Genomic DNA, 18,486 nt, shown 5'->3' on the forward strand with positions numbered 1-18,486 from the left:
TTTTTATCCCATGCAGCCTGAACTCCTTCTCTCACACACACACACACTCACACTCGCACAAACACACACACACAGAATGACTCTACGTAGAATCCCTGCAGTAGACGTTAATGCTTGTTTAATGACATACATCAGGGGTGTCCAAACTTTTTCCACTGAGGGCCGCACACTGAAAAATCAAAGCAAGTGGGGGCCATTTTAATGTTTTTTATTTTAAAAACCAATACAATATATGTATAAAAAAATGTAAATTTAGGCCTCCACTCAGGCTTGACCCCAAAGGGTTTTGGTCAAAAAAATATAATAAAATGTGTCATTATTCAGTATTATTATTTGTATTATTATTATTCACGTTTTAAATCTCTAGATCAGGGGTCCCTAAACTACGGCCCGCGGGCCGGATCCGGTCCCCCAGCATCCAAAATCCGGCCCACGGGAAGTCCCAAGTAAAAAAAAAAGTGTTTTAATTTTTGTATTTATTTATTTATTTTTTTATTTTATCTTTCCTTTCTAATCCATTTTATGCTGCTTGTTACTATCAGTGTCTCCTAGCCGCTCAGGCAAATCATATTGTCTAAAAATGAATTTTTCCATCGATAACGTGACAATGTTAAATGACAAAACGGATTAACTCGCTGGAATATAAAGACAATGTATATATATATATATATATATATATATATATATATATATATATATATATATATATATATATATATATATATATATATATATATATATATATATACATATATATATATATATATATATATATATACATATATATATATATATATATATATATATATATATATATATATATATATATATATATATATATATATATATATACAGCCCGGCCCCCGGCCAAATTTTTTTAACCCAATGTGGCCCGCGAGTCAAAAAGTTTGGGGACCCCTGCTCTAGATCAACATTAGGTCTATCTGTCAATATAACGTTTTTAAAGATTTAAGTTTTATGCTCTTTTTGTCAAAGAAAACCCTGTTTTTTTTTAATGGAAAAAACACAAAACATGCAATATTTTCACCCAATAAATTTTTTAAATGTAATATTTGAGATGATATAATAATTGTAGCCTTAAAAAGGTCAATAACTCATAACACCATTTATTTTAATTCATTATTATTTTTAGAGCAATGACACTTAAAAACAAATCACACTAAAAGTATTGGGGATCCATTAGATGTGTTAAAAAAGAAATTATATTTTTTTTACTGTTTACTTTTAACACAATAATCTCGAGATCAACTTCAGATCTATCCGTCAATTATAAGTTTTATTGTTGTTTATATTTTTTGTTTGTTCGTTTTAGGCCCTTCTTTAAAAAAACAAAAAAACAGCTCAGTTTTTTTTTATGGCAAACACAAAATATGCAACATTTTCCCCAAAAAATATCTCAAAGTGGAATATTTAATGTGACGTAATTGGAGCCTTGAATAGGTCAATAATTCATAATGACATTGATTTTGATTTTTTTTTTTTTTTTTTAAAGAAAGAAACAGCCTGCATGGCAGCTTTGTGTTATTAGAGTAAACATTGCAACATTTTCTTGTTACATTTCACCTGTTTGTTCTTTCATACCACTTTTTATGTTTTGAATTTTTTTCAATCAAATTTTTAAAATGTGCCGTGGGGCCGTTAAAAAAATTAACTGCGGGCCGTTAAAAAAATTACCTGCGGGCCGCAATTTAGACACCCCTGCCATACATGCACTGGAATGAATTCCGCCAATGCCTCACAAATGAAACTGCAAATAATGTTAAGGAAGCGGGTATTTGAATTTAATCTGACCCACGATTTCCTGATAGTGCTTGAATAACAGGGTTTGCTAATTGGTCGCCATGGAAAGAGTGAGTGCAGGAATGGTCAATGCTAATGTGGCTCCATAAGCGGAAAGTAGCCAATCTTTAACGACCGTTCCCGTAATAAAAAGCAATATTTGCACAATAGCAGTTTGTGCGACTCAAAGATCTTTACAACTCAGCCTACTTTAATTAGGCTACATTCAAATAAACATGCATTTTATTGCTTCTACTTAATGTTATTTGTATGTGATGTTTATTAAATATATGTGTTATATAGTGCTTTTTAAGTGAGCGCTTTGTAAACACCAGAAGGTGACATTGAATCAGATGTTTCTATGTACTGTATGGCTGTGACTTGTACCAGTGTTTTTCAACCTTTTTTGGAGCCAAGGCACATTTTTGTTCATTGAAAAAAGGCAGAGGCACAACACCAGCAGAAAACATTAAAAAAGGAAACTCTGTAGTTAATATTGACAGTAAAAAGTCATTGTTGCAATTGTTGGATATGAATTCAAACCATAACCAACTATGCATCAATATAGCTCTTGTCTCAAAGTAAGTGTCACGACCCGTCACATCATGCCGTGACTTATTTAGAGTTTTTTGGTGTTTTCCTGTGTGTAGTGTCTTGCGCTTCTATTTTGGTGGCTTTTCCTGTTTTGTTGGTATTTTCCTGTAGCAGTTTCATGTCTTCTTTTGAGCGCTATTCCCCGCACCTGCTTTGTTTTAGCAATCAAGACTATTTCAGTTGTGCGGACGCTATCCTTCTTTGTGGGGACATTGTTGATTGTCATGTCATGTACGGATGTACTTTGTGGACGCAGTCTGCTCCACACGCTGTAAGTCTTTGCTGTCGTCCAGCATTCTGTTTTTGTTTACTTTGTAGCCAGTTCAGTTTTAGTTTCTTTTTCCATAGCCATCCCTAAGCTTCAATGCCTTTTTTAGGGGCACTCGCCTTTTGTATATTTTTGGTTTAAGCATTACATACGGCGTTTACAAAGCAATTAGCTACCTGCTGCCACCTACTGATATGGAAGAGTATTACACGGTTACTCCGCCGAGCTGTAGACAGCACAGACACTCAACAACGGCACTTTTTTTACAGATTAGAATTACTGGTTTGCATAAAATATTTTTGACCCAAATAGGTGAAATTACATAATCTCCCACGGCACACCAGACTGTATCTCACGGCACACCTGTGTGCCGCGGTACAGTGGTTGAAAAACACTGACTTATATAGTCAGTGGTGTCGAAGTGGGGGGGTAAGTGGAGATGTTGGACTGGTGCCCCAAGCAAAGGCGGGCCCCTGGGGTTTTGTAAAGTAGTCATCAAAAGTGAGTGTTTTTCTGTCAGTTAAATATTTCAGTTGTATAAAACATCATAAATGTTAAGATGAAAAAATAAAAAAAAAATTATATATCAAACCAACTTTACAGGGGTGTAATGGCTCAACAATCTTTTTTTTAAATGTGAATAATGATACCTTATATGATTACTTATTTAAGTTCATATTCCGGCCACTTTATATCGAATTTATTGGCACAACCTCACTTTTTTTTTTCCAAACTATTTAGGGGGTTTATCTAAAAGAGTTCTAGATATGTTATTCCCATCTTTGAAGAGTAAAAAACCTAATTAAGGTTTTTGAATGTGTTTTAAAAAAGATGCTTTCATTTGAATCCATGCAGTTATTCATTTTTTAGCGCATTTAAACATACCATGTGTTGGTGCATAGCACTAGATTTATTTTGTACATCAAGTTGTAGTTCTCGGATATATTACCAACGTCAGTGGGAGGCAAGTTGAATTTGATAGATCAGGGGTGTCAAACTCATTTTAGATGGGGGGCCAAATGGAGAAAAATCTTCTCCCAAGTGGGCCGGACTGGTAAAATCACGGCACGATAACTTTAAAAAAAAGACAACTTCAGATTGTTTTCTTTGTTTAAAAATAGAACAAGCACATTCTGAAAATGTAAAAATTATAATGTTGTTATTGTTTTTTTTACACGTTCATGTTGCGGTTAATAGTATTCTATCTTTACTTGTCGTTATTTATACTTTCTGAATAAATTATGTGATAATGTTCATCAGTCAACTCCATCCATCCATTTTCTACCGCTATCAGTCAACTCATCTGTGTCAATTTTCAATCTATAAAGATAAAAAAATAATATCAAGATAAAATTAAAGGATGTTATTTATGTAGTTTGATAATTTTTCACTGGTGCACTAACATGTGGTTTATTTTTATGTTTTTACATATGTAGTATAATCTACAAAGATTCAAATAATTGCTATTGTGCCATCTAGTGGACACATTCAGAACAGCAGTTTCTTTCATTCAAAAATTCCGGCTATTTTTTATACTTAGCAAACTCATCCCGCGGGCCGGATAAAACCTGTTCGGCCGTACGTTTGACACCCCTGTGATAGATCATCTTTGCACTTCTCCTTATGTGGGCTCTGTACCGAGAATGTCGTTGTGGCTTGTGCAGCCCTTTGAGACACTTGTGATTTAGGGCTATATAAATAAACATTGATTGATTGATTGATTGACATTGAATTGTGGCAATTTCGGAATATATTTTTTAGCATGCATTTGCATTGATAGAACCCAGCACAATTTTACCATAGAGGATTTGTTCCCGGTTTTCCTGACACATGAAACATGACATATTGGGGGCCGGAGGGGTGCACTATCCACTTCAGCCACCAGAAGGCAGTAGAGTGTTGAATATCATAAAATGTGTTATGTGGCAATTCTAACTTTGACCACAGCGTCAGTCGCTATGCAGAGCGCCACTTTCCATCATTTTCAGCCGACTGCATTCCTCTCACGTGAGATCCACCCTAGGAATGGGACTATAGCAATCCCTTCTCTAGTGTAATCGGCCATGGAAACATGTACTGCAACATCCCTAGCATGTTAGGAATGCCCTGCTGCTCTTGTATGTAGAGTATACTCTTGTGGTCTAAAGCAGTGTTTTTCAACCTTTTTTAAGCCAAGGCACATTCTTTGCGTTGAAAAAATCCGGAGGCACACCACCAGCAGAAATCGTTAAAAAACGAAACTCAGTTGACAGTAAAAAGTCGATGTCGCAATTGTTGGATATGACTTTTAACCATAACCAACCATGCATCAATATAGCTCTTGTCTCAAAGTAGGTGTACTGTCACGACCTGTCACATCACCCCCTGACTTATTTGGAGTTTTTTGCTGTTTTCCTGTGTGTAGTGTTTTAGTTCTTGTCTTGCGCTCCTATTTTGGTGGCTTTTTCTCTTTTTTTGGTATTTTCCTGTAGCAGTTTCATGTCTTCCTTTGAGCGATATTACCCACATCGATTTTGTTTTAGCAATCAAGAATATTTCAGTTGTTTTTAATCCTTCTTTGTGGGGACATTGTTGATTGTCATGTCATGTTCGGATGTACATTGTGGACGGTGTCTTTGCTCCACAGTAAGTCTTTGCTGTCGTCCAGCATTCTGTTTTTTTTTACTTTGTAGCCAGTTCAGTTTTAGTTTCGTTCTGCATAGCCTTCCCAAAGCTTCAATGCCTTTTCTTAGAGGCACTCACCTTTTGTTTGTTTTTGATTTAAGCATTAGACACCTTTTTACCTGCACCCTGCCTCCCGCTGTTTCCGACATCTACAAAGCAATTAGCTACCGGCTGCCATCTACTGATATGGAAGAGTATTACACGGTTACTCTGCCGAGCTCTAGACAGCACCGACACTCAACAACAACACATCATTTGCAGACTATAATTACTGGTTTGCACAAAATATTTCAACCCAAATACGTGAAATTACATAATCTCTCACGGCACACCAGACTGTATCCAGTATCCATACTCGTTGAAAAACACTGGTCTAGAGAGACGGGGGCTTGGGCGGTAAATCCAACTGTTGTCAAGTTCAGATGGTCAGCAGCCGCCACGTGCATCCCAGCTATCCTCAGCAGCCAAAGCTGTGCAAATACACACAAACAGCCGCCATGCAAATACACAGTGCCGCTCAAGCATACGCACGTTAATCCTGCAGGGACACACAAGCCCACACACATGCAAAAGTCCGTTGTCTCTACCTGATAAAACATCCATTCAGTAGGTAACGTGTTAATGTCCTCCATCGGCAAATGTGTCATTAATTAGCCTCCCCGGGTTGTGAAAGATCCCGTTCATGAGCGCAGTCACGGCACGCCATTACGCACATAAACACTAACACATGAGTTCATGGGGCTGAATATACAGTTTGAACAACATTGCAGAGGTTGCTGGAACAGGCTTAAAGTCTTAACTCGCTCACATGAACCACAGTGTTTGTTTGCCCTGTTGCTAAGAGACCGCTCTTTTTCTTCCTCTTCTTTTTTTTTCGTTGCACCCCCTCCCCCTCCCCCTCCCCCTCCCCCCAGGCACTATCACAGTATGGATGAGTTCAGTCACTACGACCTGCTGGAGGTCAGCTCGGGTCGCAAAGTGGCCGAGGGACACAAGGCCAGTTTTTGTCTGGAGGACACCACGTGCGACTTTGGACATTTGAAACGCTACGCGTGCAGCTCACAAACTCAGGTAACAGTATAAATCACGTCATTTTGTAATTGATGTTTGTGTCGCCCCCTATGGGCTGTTTTGATGTATTATTATTTGAAAACTATTTGCTAGCACTGATGGAATACTTATACTCACTTTTGAAATCAGTAGACAAATGGTCGATGACTTATCTGCAATTAGTTGCAAAGTCCCCACGACCCCGAAAGGGACAAGCGGTAGAAATCGGATGGATGGATGGGATGGATAGTTGCAAAGTCTCCCTGCAAAGACGTTCTAATTGATAGCGGCCATGTATTTTAACCAAACTTGCTTAAAATGTGTTCTTTTTAGTCCCCTTCGTGGGGTCAAAATTTGAGGTTCAAGACCCACGTTGTGGATTTGTTAGGGGAAATTATCGTTTAAAATACTGTAGGGGACTGCTTCTCAATTATTTTCTGTCATGACCCCTTAAGGGAAAACGATTTAAAGGCCTACTGAAATGATTTTTTTTTTATTTAAACGGGGATAGCAGATCCATTTTATGTGTCATAATTGATCATTTTGCGATATTGCCATATTTTTGCTGAAAGGATTTAGTAGAGAACATCGACGATAAAGTTCGCAACTTTTGGTCGCTGATAAAAAAAAGCCTTGCCTGTACCGGAAGTAGCGTGACGTCACAGGTTGAAAGGCTCCTCACATTTCCCCATTGTTTACACCAGCAGCGAGAGCGATTCGGACCGAGAAAGCGACGATTACCCCATTAATTTGAGCGAGGATGAAAGATTTGTGGATGAGGAACGTGAGAGTGAAGGACTAGAGTGCAGTGCAGGACGTATCTTTTTTCGCTCTGACCGTAACTTAGGTACAAGGGTTCTTTGGATTCCACACTTTCTCCTTTTTCTATTGTGGATCACGGATTTGTATTTTAAACCACCTCGGATACTATATCCTCTTGAAAATGAGAGTCGAGAACGCGAAATGGACATTCACAGTGACTTTTATCTCCATGAAAATACATCGGCGAAGCATTTTAGCTACGGAGCTAACATGATAGCATCGGGCTTAACTGCAGATAGAAACAAAAGAAATAAACCCCTGACTGGAAGGCTAGACAGAAGATCAACAATACTATTAAACCATGGACCTGTAACTACACGATTAATGCTTTCCAGCCCGGCGAAGCTTATCAATGCTGTTGCTAACGACGCCATTGAAGCTAACTTAGCTACGGGACCTCACAGAGCTATGCTAAAAACATTAGCTATGTGGGCTCTGTACCGAGGATGTCGTTGTGGCTTGTACAGCCCTTTGAGACACTTGTGATTTAGGGCTATATAAATAAACATTGATTGATTGATTGACTATCCACCTACGGCAGCCAGCCCTCATCTGCTCATCAACACCCGTGCTCACCTGCGTTCCAGCGATCGACAGAGCGACGAAGGACTTCACCCGATCATCGATGTGGTCGGCGGCTAGCGGCGGCTAGCGGCGGCTAGCGGCGGCTAGCGTCGGCTAGCGCGTCTGCTATCCATCTCAAAGTCCTCCTGGTTGTGTTGCTGCAGCCAGCCGCTAATACACCGATCCCACCTACAGCTTTCTTCTTTGCAGTCTTCATTGTTCATTAAACAAATTGCAAAAGATTCACCAACACAGATGTCCAGAATACTGTGGAATTTTGCGATGAAAACAGAGCTTTTTGTATTGGATACAATGGTGTCCGAATACTTCCGTTTCAACCATTGACGTCACGCGCATACGTCATCATACATAGACGTTTTCAACCGGAAGTTTCACGGGAATTTTAAAATTGCACTTTATAAGTTAACCCGGCCGTATTGGTATGTGTTGCAATGTTAAGATTTCATCATTGATATATAAACTATCAGACTGCGTGGTCGGTAGTAGTGGGTTTCAGTAGGCCTTTAAGTAATAGTAATTTACAAATTACAAATTAATATTGAGAACTTGATAATATTTATTTATGTGTTCCTGTGTACTTACTACTCTTACTGGGAAATAGTAGTAAGTACGCATGTGTTCCTGTGTACTTACTACTTCTACTGCGTAATGGTATTAAGTACACAAGTGTTCCTGTGTACTTACTACTTTTACTGGGAAATAGTAGTAAGTACACGTGTTCCTGCGTACTTACTACTTCTACTGCGTAATAGTATTAAGTACACATGTTTCTGTGTACTTACTACTTCTAATGAGTAGTAGTAGTAGTAAGTACACATGTGTTCCTGTGTACTTACTTCTTATCCTGGGCCATAGTGGTAAGTATGCATGTGTTATTGTGTATTTACTACCTTCACTGATAAATGGTAGTATTTATGCATGTGTTCCTGTGTACTTACTACTTTTACTAAGAAATAGTAGTAAACACACAAGTGTTCCTGTGTACTTACTACTTTTACTGGGAAATAGTAGTAAGTACACATTTGCCCCTGTGTATTTACTACTTCTACTGAGTAATAGTATTAATTATACAAGTGTTTTCTGTGTGCTTACTACTTCTAAAGAGTAATAGTAGTAAGTACACATGTGAACCTGCGTACTTACGGCCTTTACTGAGTAAGAGTAATAATTACACAATTATGTCTGTGTACTTACTACTTCTGCTGAGTACTAATAGTAACTGCATATGTGTTCCTGCGTACTCACGTCTTATACTTATAATTTTACACACATGTGCTTTCAAGTCCCCTTTGTGAGGTCAACACTTGAGGTTCAATAACAGGGTCACCACGTTGTGTATTTGTTAGGGAAATTTAGCTTTTAAAATACTGTAAGGGACTGCTTCTCAAATATTTTCTGTCATGACCCCTTAAGGGAAAAAAATTAAAGTAATAGTAATTTACAAATTACAAATTAATATTGAGAACTTGATCATATTTATTTATTCATGTGTCTGTGTAAGTACTACTTTTACTGGGAAATAGTAGTAAGTAAACAACTGCTTCTGTGTACTTACTACTTCTAATGAGTAAATCACCAAATGATTCCCGAGTGCAGCGCACGCTGCTGCTCACTGCTCCCCTCACCTCCCAGGGGGTGAACATGGGGATGGGTCAAATGCAGAGGACAGATTTTACCACACCTAGTGTGTGTGTGACAATCGTTGGAACTTTAACTTTAATAGAAGTAAGTACACATGTGTTCCTGTGTACTTACTACTTTTACTGATTAAGAGTAATAAGTACACAATTATGTCTGTGTACTAACTACTTCTACTGAGTACTAATAGTAAGTGCATATGTATTCCTGCGTACTTACTTCTTATACTGGGTAATAGTAGTAAGTACGCATGTGTCATTGTGTATTTACTACCTTTACTGAGAAATGGTAGTAAGTATGGATATTTTCCTGTGTACTTACTATTTCTACTGGGTAGAACATACACTCTAGTATCATTCTAACTTTAATACTAGAGTGTAGCCAAAAGTAAGGAAAATCTCTCCTGCTGCTCACTGTATCCCCTATAAGAGGCCCAACCCACTATTTGAGAAATGCTGTCGGGGTGCAATTTGACCAACGTTCACCCTTTTGTGCACACAAACAAATTATTCAAATTATATTTTTAATTTCAACATTTGAACTAGACTACTCTCGATAATGTCTTTTTTTCAATACATTTTAAATATTTTCATCATTTTTCTTTTTTGCTATTTACTTTAGATTTGTTTCAGATTGGATGCATATATTGAATGACTGGTCCTTTATTCATCTTAAGATCTCCACAAGACATTATGATAAACATCTATATTAATAAAAAACAATTAAAACATTTTTTTAATCCATATTTAAAATGTAAAATAAAATACCTTCTGTAACCATTACTTGAACTAAACCAAATGTGTTATTTGGTTATGATTTGTATCCATTTTCTTTGTTTTATTAATCCAGGTACAGTATTAAAAAGTCCAACTAAAAAAAGGTACAATTGGTTGAAAAATAGAATATCCTCATCAAATCCTATCTGATTTGAATAACAAATGTTAAATGAAGTTCGACAAAAGTCAAACATCAAAACAAGTTAAATCTGGATCCGATCTAGATTGCGTATTTGGTTTATCGTTTTAATACCATTGGGGGAAAAAAATGGACTTGCTTTGTCAAACTAAATTATGAAAAAGAAAAGCAGTAAAATTTAAATTTTTGTAGAAAAAAAAACAAAAAACATTTTAATATTTTTACAGGTTTACCACGGGTGTTCTTTGATTTAGTGGGTGTGTTGTTCGTCTAAACAGGCATGTGTGTGTGTGTGTGTGTGTCATAACCATGTATTTTGATGCTTGCAGGCTTGCGTGTTGTAGTCACATTATGTTTCAATTCCGATCTTGGCATATTCTATTTAGACAATAATAATAATGTCTTTATGCTGCTGGGACTCATATCGAAATTGGGCAAAATTGCACTTGAACCGTGTCCTGTAGTGTAAAGTCAGCTGAAGTAAATGTACACGATCCCTATTCCAATACATCAATAGTCTTACAAATGACTTTTTACTCAATATGTGTTTTGTCAGGGTCTAAGCCCAGGCTGCTATGATACTTACAACGCTGATATTGACTGCCAATGGATCGATATCACCGACATCCAGCCTGGAAACTACATACTGAAGGTAAGAACTTGGATGATTCTACATACCATGATATGAGAGAAACACGTTGTCTGGTTCTGATAAAACTGGCAACAGTGGTGCTATTACGTAACGCTCATAATGGCGTAAGTGGGGACTGAAAACTGACTGACCAAGAATATCAATTCTGTGTTGTGTTTTCAGCTTCAGGTCAACCCCAAATTCCTGGTGATGGAGTCGGATTTCACCAACAACGTGGTCAGGTGTAACATTCACTACACAGGGCGCTTTGTGACAACCACCAAATGCGAGATAACACAGTAAGTCCAACTGAGGATTAAGTTGTGTTTATTTCTAGGTTGGCTTGTACTTTTGAGGACAATTTATTTTCAAAGTTCACACAAACCAATACACTGACACATTATTAGGTCTGTAATGAAATAGTTTGTCTTTTTATTTGGCTAAATCCAGTCCCCAATTGAGGTTGTCGTTGACTAAATGGAAATTTAACAGGCCAATACAGACGATGTACCATATCAATGATATACATTTGGCCCATGATAGAGCTTTAATACTACTGTGATATCGTGATAATGGATGTTGATGACACACTCTAGCTCTGTCCCAAAAAATTGACAGTAACAAGCAAACGAGCACATCCTCAATGCAATGAAACGGCTAACGTCCCTCCACAGTGAAAAGCCACTTCTAAGTCAGCAATTTTCGCCGACATTGGGCAAGAAAACTAGATTTATTACAAGTAATCTTATCACTTGAGGACAAGGAATAGCTAAATATGTTACACCACACCTTTGGAGGATATGCTAACTCGAATGTAAGGAGAGGTGGACGGATCGATACAAATATCTACACTAACAATACCAATAAGTATTACCAAATACAATACCAAAGTATAAGCCAGATTCGCATATAGTAGTTCTCGGGACGCAGTTTTAAGAACTACCACACTCGAGTTTAGTTATAGGAACTACCCTTCCCCATTGGGACTTTTCCTTTTCACGTTCACACATGGCTGGGGATACTGGGGACCTTGGTAAGAAACACGTGTGACGCATATCCGCCTGCGACCCGTGACATATTAATTTAGCGCCTCACCTGCCACTGCAAAACCACCAACATCCCGTTCAGAGAAACCCTCACTGAATCTCCTCTGGGGAATAGGCGGCAAGGAGAGTTTTGACCTCCTCGTCGGTCCATTTATCGCTGGCTGTGTCCATTTTTCCTGTTGCTGTTGTGATCTCGTAAACAACTCTGTGGGGCGTAGCTCGTCAGGTCAACCAATCACCAAACACCTACGTATTATACTTCCTATAGGACTCAGTTTAGACCGTGCCTTAGAGTAGGTGCTAAAATGGTTATAGGATCTGAGGGCCGTAGTCCCTAGTTCCCGTATGTCGGAACACGACGAAAACGGCCCGGGTACTAAAAAGGTTATAGGAACTCCAAAAAGTCGTAAAATGGACTATGGTGTCAGTGTATGGTCTGATCGATATTTTTTATTGTCAAAAACACTTGTTGTCTGTTTTGTTATTGTTGACAAACTCATACAATAAGTCCCTGGGCACAGGAGGAGTTTAAGGGTGAAAACCAAAGGATTCAAATCAGAGCCAATAATAGGAAAACTATGTATTGATATTGTTACTCTGCCATACTGTGTTTTTGTCTGATTATAGGTGTTCTCAAAATTCAATGATGTTGAAAATGTTAAGTATCAATATCAGCATTGGTATGACCAGAACTGACCCTGTAACTACTGTATTTTCCGGACTATAGAGCACATCGGGATATAAGCCGCACACACAAAACTCACTTTTAGAAGGAAAAAAAATATGTTTCCATATATTGGCCGCACTGGACAAGCATGTTGCAAGATGATTTATTTACAAAGTAAGACATTCTGTAAATGTTTATTTATATACCTTAATTGTTTCCAAACGGTGTCTGTAAAATGGCTGATCAAACAAAACAGAAGTCAATGTCGTGGACCCACTAGCTGCGGAAGCTAGCTCTCCAATCAGCTAAACAAACTCCACGGTGACCTTTTGGTGAATTTACTGAGGAATTTGTAAAACTGAAAACAACACAAAAATGCAGATGTAAGTTAATAATACTAACGTAAACGTGTTAGTATATTAGCTACATTACGATAGCGCGTGCAAATGTGCATGAGAAACACTCCTACATACATCACACATGGGACTGTTTAGTAAGTATAACATTTTTTAGTTATATCGTAAAACTTAGAAACGTTGCTAGGAGTGATGAATGAAGAACCCATACAAGTAGAAACGCTATGGACGGAAAGAAGACTGAATGACACTTCGGTTGAAAAAAAAAACCCACACCCAGTAAATGGAAGGACCCTGCAGTGGGTGAACTCGTCCAAAAGATGGCGCCATAGCGCAAACAATAAAAAACATTCTCTTTTTTTTTTATATGTTTTATTATATATAATAATTGTAATCGTAATTTATGGGGACGGCGTGGCGAAGTTGGTAGAGTGGCCCTGTCAGCAATCAGAGGGTTGCTGGTTACTGGGGTTCAATCCCCACCTTCTACCATCCTAGTCACGTCCGTTGTGTCCTTGGGCAAGACACTTCACCCTTGCTCCTGATGGCTGCTGGTTAGCGCCTTGCATGGCAGCTCCCGCCATCAGTGTGTGAATATGTGTGTGAATGGGTCAATGTGGAAATACTGTCAAAGCGCTTTGAGTACCTTGAAGGTAGAAAAGCGCTATACAAGTATAACCCATTTATCATTTTATCATTATTATTATTTGTATTATTGCCGCCGGCTAAAAGTACTTGTCATTGGAGCAGAACCCTAATTTGTCGTAAAAGTAATGTAAAGTATCCAAAAAAACAGAAGAATAAGTGATTATTACAATTTAACAGAAGTGTAGATAGAACCATGTAACAACCATACATTAACAGTAAATTAGCAGGTAGATTAATAATAGATTTGATGAAATATTACAACCAGAAATTACGTTAAATGTACCGCTCCTTTGTAACCTGTTTTGAAATGCTTATATTATCCTTTACATGCCAAATAATACATGGTGATACTGTATGCAATATATATTTTTTTGGTAACACTTTAGTATGGGGAACACACATTCACCATTAATTAGTTGCTTATTAACATGCGAATAAGTAACATATTGGCTCTTAATTAGTCATTATTAAGTACTTATTTAATGCCTTATTCTATTATACAACCAGTAAGCCATTAACTAAGAGTCTTCCCTCAATAACCTCAGAATTATTGCTTATTAGTAACCCTAACCCTAAGCCTAAACCTAACCCTAAACCTAACCCTAACCCTTAATGGTGAATATGTTACCCATACTAAAGTGTTATGTTAAATATAGTATAAAATGCACAATATGTATTTATTTATTTTGATTAAGGTCTTTTTTGTGTGTGTTATGTGATACTATCATTTGTCCTATCTTATATTTTGCACTTTTATAAATCAATCAAATATGTAATATTGTACAATTACTATTTTAAAGATTATTTTTCCAGCACAATAGTGCAGATTAAATAACTTGCAATTATAAAAAATGTATCAAACATTATTTAGTCAAGTATACCTTCATGGCAGTTGCATTTAAAAACATTTCAGTTTTACATTAGGAGACTATTATCAACCCACAGTGTTGCTATAACAGATAGAGATTGTTGGTTTTTTTTCAATGAAGTTATGAACATATGGGGAAAATGCAGGAAAGAAGGGCAAAATACGGGAGTTTCCCGAGAAAACCAGGCGGGTTGACAGGTTTAATGTCGATGCATATTTTGATATTGGAGGTGTACCTAATGTAGTGGCCTGTAAAGGAGGTTCCACGGCATAGTGAATCACCGTACAGAATCGCAGTTCTCCTTAATGCAGCTCTGTGAAGAGCATCAAAGTGTATCAAATTACTTACGACTTATTAGCGTACTTAATGGCTTCTCGGCCAAACCATTTGATGATTTAACAAATGATGTTCTCGTTCTTCAATTAAGATTAATGGGCTCTGAAACTTTTCACATTTTCCATCGGAAGAGAAGATGCAGAGGTGTTGAACTTCCCTCAAGCTCTATTAGCGAGCGTAGAAGATAGCGCATGCAAAGTTGGGAATATGCAAGCCCAGGCATTTAAAGAAAGGAAAGTGGTCATAATGGCTCGCTTTGTAAGCAAATGAGATCCAAAAATTTAAAAAAGCAGATGTCGGGGGCGTGACCTCCATTATGACGGTCTGAACACTTACTTGACGCCAAACGATCCACTTAAATCAAGCCCATCTATATCGTAATCACGTCCACGCTATTGCACACCATGTGTGTCCAATTATTTGCGTGATTTCACATTATGAATATTCATGTCACCAATTACCCATCAAATCAGTAAAGAAAAGTAAATTATTAAATGTCACTGAAGATATGCACGAAAGCGACCTTAGAAATCTGCAACCTTGTACGCGATATCAGCAAAACGCCCCAATCTTCTTGCTGAGATCTCGAACAATAATCCATCGTTTAGTTCGGAATTGCGAGCAGCACAGCAAAACTAGCAGTTTTACCTCGATAAATGCTATGATAAATGTTTTAATTGCTGCTTTTTTTAGGGCTGGGCTGGTAAAACGATATCAATGTACCGTATTTTTCGGACTATAAGGCGCACTTAAAATCCTTTAATTTTCTCAAAAAACTCGACAGTGTGCCTTATAACCCGGGGCGCCTAATGTACGGAATAAATTTTGGTTGTGCTTACCGACCTCGAAGCTATTTTATTTGGTACATGATGAAATGATAAGTGTGACCAGTAGATGGCAGTCACACATAAGAGATACGTGTAGACTGCAATATGACTCAAGTAAACAACGCAAAAATGTTATATGTTCCATTGAGAATATAGAACATTACATATCGGGCGGTATAGCTCGGTTGGTAGAGCGGCCGTGCCAGCAACTTGAGGGTTCCAGGTTCAATCCCCGCTACCCCCATCCGAGTCACTGCCGTTGTGTCCTTGGGCGAAACACTTTACCCACCTGCTCCCAGTGCCACCCACACTGGTTTAAATGTAACTTAGATATTTGGTTTCACTATGTAAAGCGCTTTGAGTCACTAGAGAAGAGCGCTATATAAATATAATTCACTTCATATGGCGTTAAAAAAATCGATCAAAATTTTTTAGTACGACTTTGGTAAGCTATTAAGCCGCACCGCTTGATGGATTGTACTGTGTTTTGAGTATTATTATGGTGTGTGTATAAGGTAAGACTTATTATCAGGTGTTTTGCTTCGCAATATTATGCGAGAAAAACTTTTCTTACCTTCTGGTAACTGCTGATCCGTATTTGGGATCTGCATAAGTCCTGAAAATTTGCGCGCGTCCGCCTTTGTAGTACGTGACGACACTGTAGTCGATAAACTTCTTCTTTTCCTCTATCTTCTTGTTATGGGACATTCCTCCTCCGCTGTTGCCATTTCTAATATAAAGTAGTGTAAAGTTCTTACTTATCAGTAAACTCGCCATGAAAGCGCTAAAACATACCGGTTTAGTGAGTTTACATTATTCACTCAAGGAACTTTAGTTATTAGAGAGTTCTAATATAAAGTAGTGTAAAGTTCTTACTTATCAGTAAACTCGCCATGAAAGCGTTAAAACATACCGGTGCAGTGAGTTTACATTATTCACCCAAGGAACTTTAGTTATTAGAGAGTTCCGGTCGGACGGTTTTTCATGGGACACATTTCCGACTAGTTAACCATGGATGAGGAGATGCTGCTCCATTATTGATTTAAGTAAAGTCTGAATGTCATTAAAACAGTTAGCTCCATCTTTGTGACACTTCTTCCACTGCCGTCCTTGCACGCGACACCGCTACAACAAAGATGACGGGGAGAAGACGCTGCCGAAGGTGAGCCACGTAAATAAGACCGCCCACAAAACGGCGCATCCTGAAGCGACTGTCAGAAAGCGGCTTGAAGATGATCTGTAAAACATAATCTATGCAACATTTTGACCAAAGAACCACCATTACGTGTTATGACTCCGTTAACGCGCCCTATAATCCAGTGTAAAAATAGACCTCACTAGACCAGCTCATCGGCAGTGCGCATTATAATAATTTCTCTAAAAGTTATTGTTTATAAGTAAATAAAATATTTAAATGAGTGGCGAAAAATAAAAACCAAATGAATAATAATAAACTGGACTTTTTTGGGCCACAACACCAATAATATTATTGTACTGTTTGTGTTGCAGGTCTTGATCAAGCACTGGAAGAGCGACTAACCACACGAGGTGACCCTGAGTGCTCTTCATTGGAATGTGAACGGAACTCCATGGCTCACTCAAGTTGTTTGTTTGTCTTTTGTTGTTGTTGTGTTTTATTGTGCTGTTTTACATTCCCACATAGTGAAAGAAGTAGGATCCACTGGCACTGATTCAATCTGGGTTAGGGGTTATAAGACCAATGCATTATATTGTCTCATACACATTTTGTCCACGGTTATTGCCCAAAAAAATTATCTGCACGTGTTTTTTTTTTCCAAAGTGACATTGCCGACTAGTGGCCTGGCATGCATACTGCAGCCTTTTCAGTGCTTTTGGTCAGGCCCGGTGAATGTTTGACGACCTTTAAGAAGTGTAAACGTCCAGGAACTCAACTCAAGGTGCTCTCTTGTAAACAAGGCTCATTATTATTATAATTAGTAATAATAATGTGCATTTACACTGTCTTCTTTACTACCAACACTGGTCAGGTGGCACATACGTCATCGACGCCTTGTTTTTTGGAAGAATGTATAACCAAACTGACGCATGATTTACATGATGAATTACTTTTGTTTTGTTCTCATTGTTTTGTTGGCTGGTTGTAATGTCTTTTGTGAAGTTGAGCTATTCTATGTGTATTTCATGGGTTATTAGAATGTATGCGCTGTTGGGAGGGGGTGAAATAAATGCAAAATACCAAACAAAGGCCGCTCCGTTTTCCTCTCTGCACAATGTGACGTCACCACAAAAGTTGTATAAGGCTATTTTTTTTAAAATACTGTACATACAGTATGTACCAACTGCATGTGTTGTAGAAAATTCACACTGAATAAATAGAAACCAGTTTCATAGGAATAGAACATTTTTGGTATGAAGTATTGAAATATTTTTTTTTAATTTAAATTGTGTATGACACTTTTACTGAAGCAATGCATTCAAAAACTAAAAAGTATAACTACACACAATGTTAAAGAAAGAAAAATAAATACAATTATGAATTGTACTGAATTATGAAATGAAAATACACAAATTAATACATTATTTTTCAAGCTGATTAATGATGATATTAAAGGCTTACATTTATGTATTGTACTTGAATTCAAATAAACATTACCAAACGACCAAAACCTTGACTTGTAATTGTGCTTTTTTAAACAGACAAAAAGCAATACATTACTGTAGTCTCTTACTCTCTATTTGTTGTTTTATTAAAACAGGGCAGCGATTATATTTCATGCATTTACTACAG

General features: G+C 37.6%; 1 protein-coding gene across 1 annotated transcript in view; it reads left to right on the plus strand.

Annotated features, from left to right (window-relative positions):
• Nucleotides 1–18,285, plus strand: part of loxl1 (lysyl oxidase-like 1) — a 63,032-nt gene extending 44,747 nt beyond the window's left edge. The window contains exons 4-7 of the mRNA XM_062024293.1: nt 6,241–6,397; nt 10,893–10,988; nt 11,151–11,266; nt 17,226–18,285. Coding sequence (XP_061880277.1) covers nt 6,241–6,397; nt 10,893–10,988; nt 11,151–11,266; nt 17,226–17,232 — 376 coding nt within the window. The 3' untranslated portion in view covers nt 17,233–18,285. The remainder of the gene's footprint in view (nt 1–6,240; nt 6,398–10,892; nt 10,989–11,150; nt 11,267–17,225) is intronic.
• Nucleotides 18,286–18,486: the final 201 nt, after the last annotated feature.

This window comes from Entelurus aequoreus, linkage group LG02, assembly GCF_033978785.1.
Source record: "Entelurus aequoreus isolate RoL-2023_Sb linkage group LG02, RoL_Eaeq_v1.1, whole genome shotgun sequence".
NCBI classification, from domain to species: Eukaryota; Metazoa; Chordata; class Actinopteri; order Syngnathiformes; family Syngnathidae; genus Entelurus; species Entelurus aequoreus.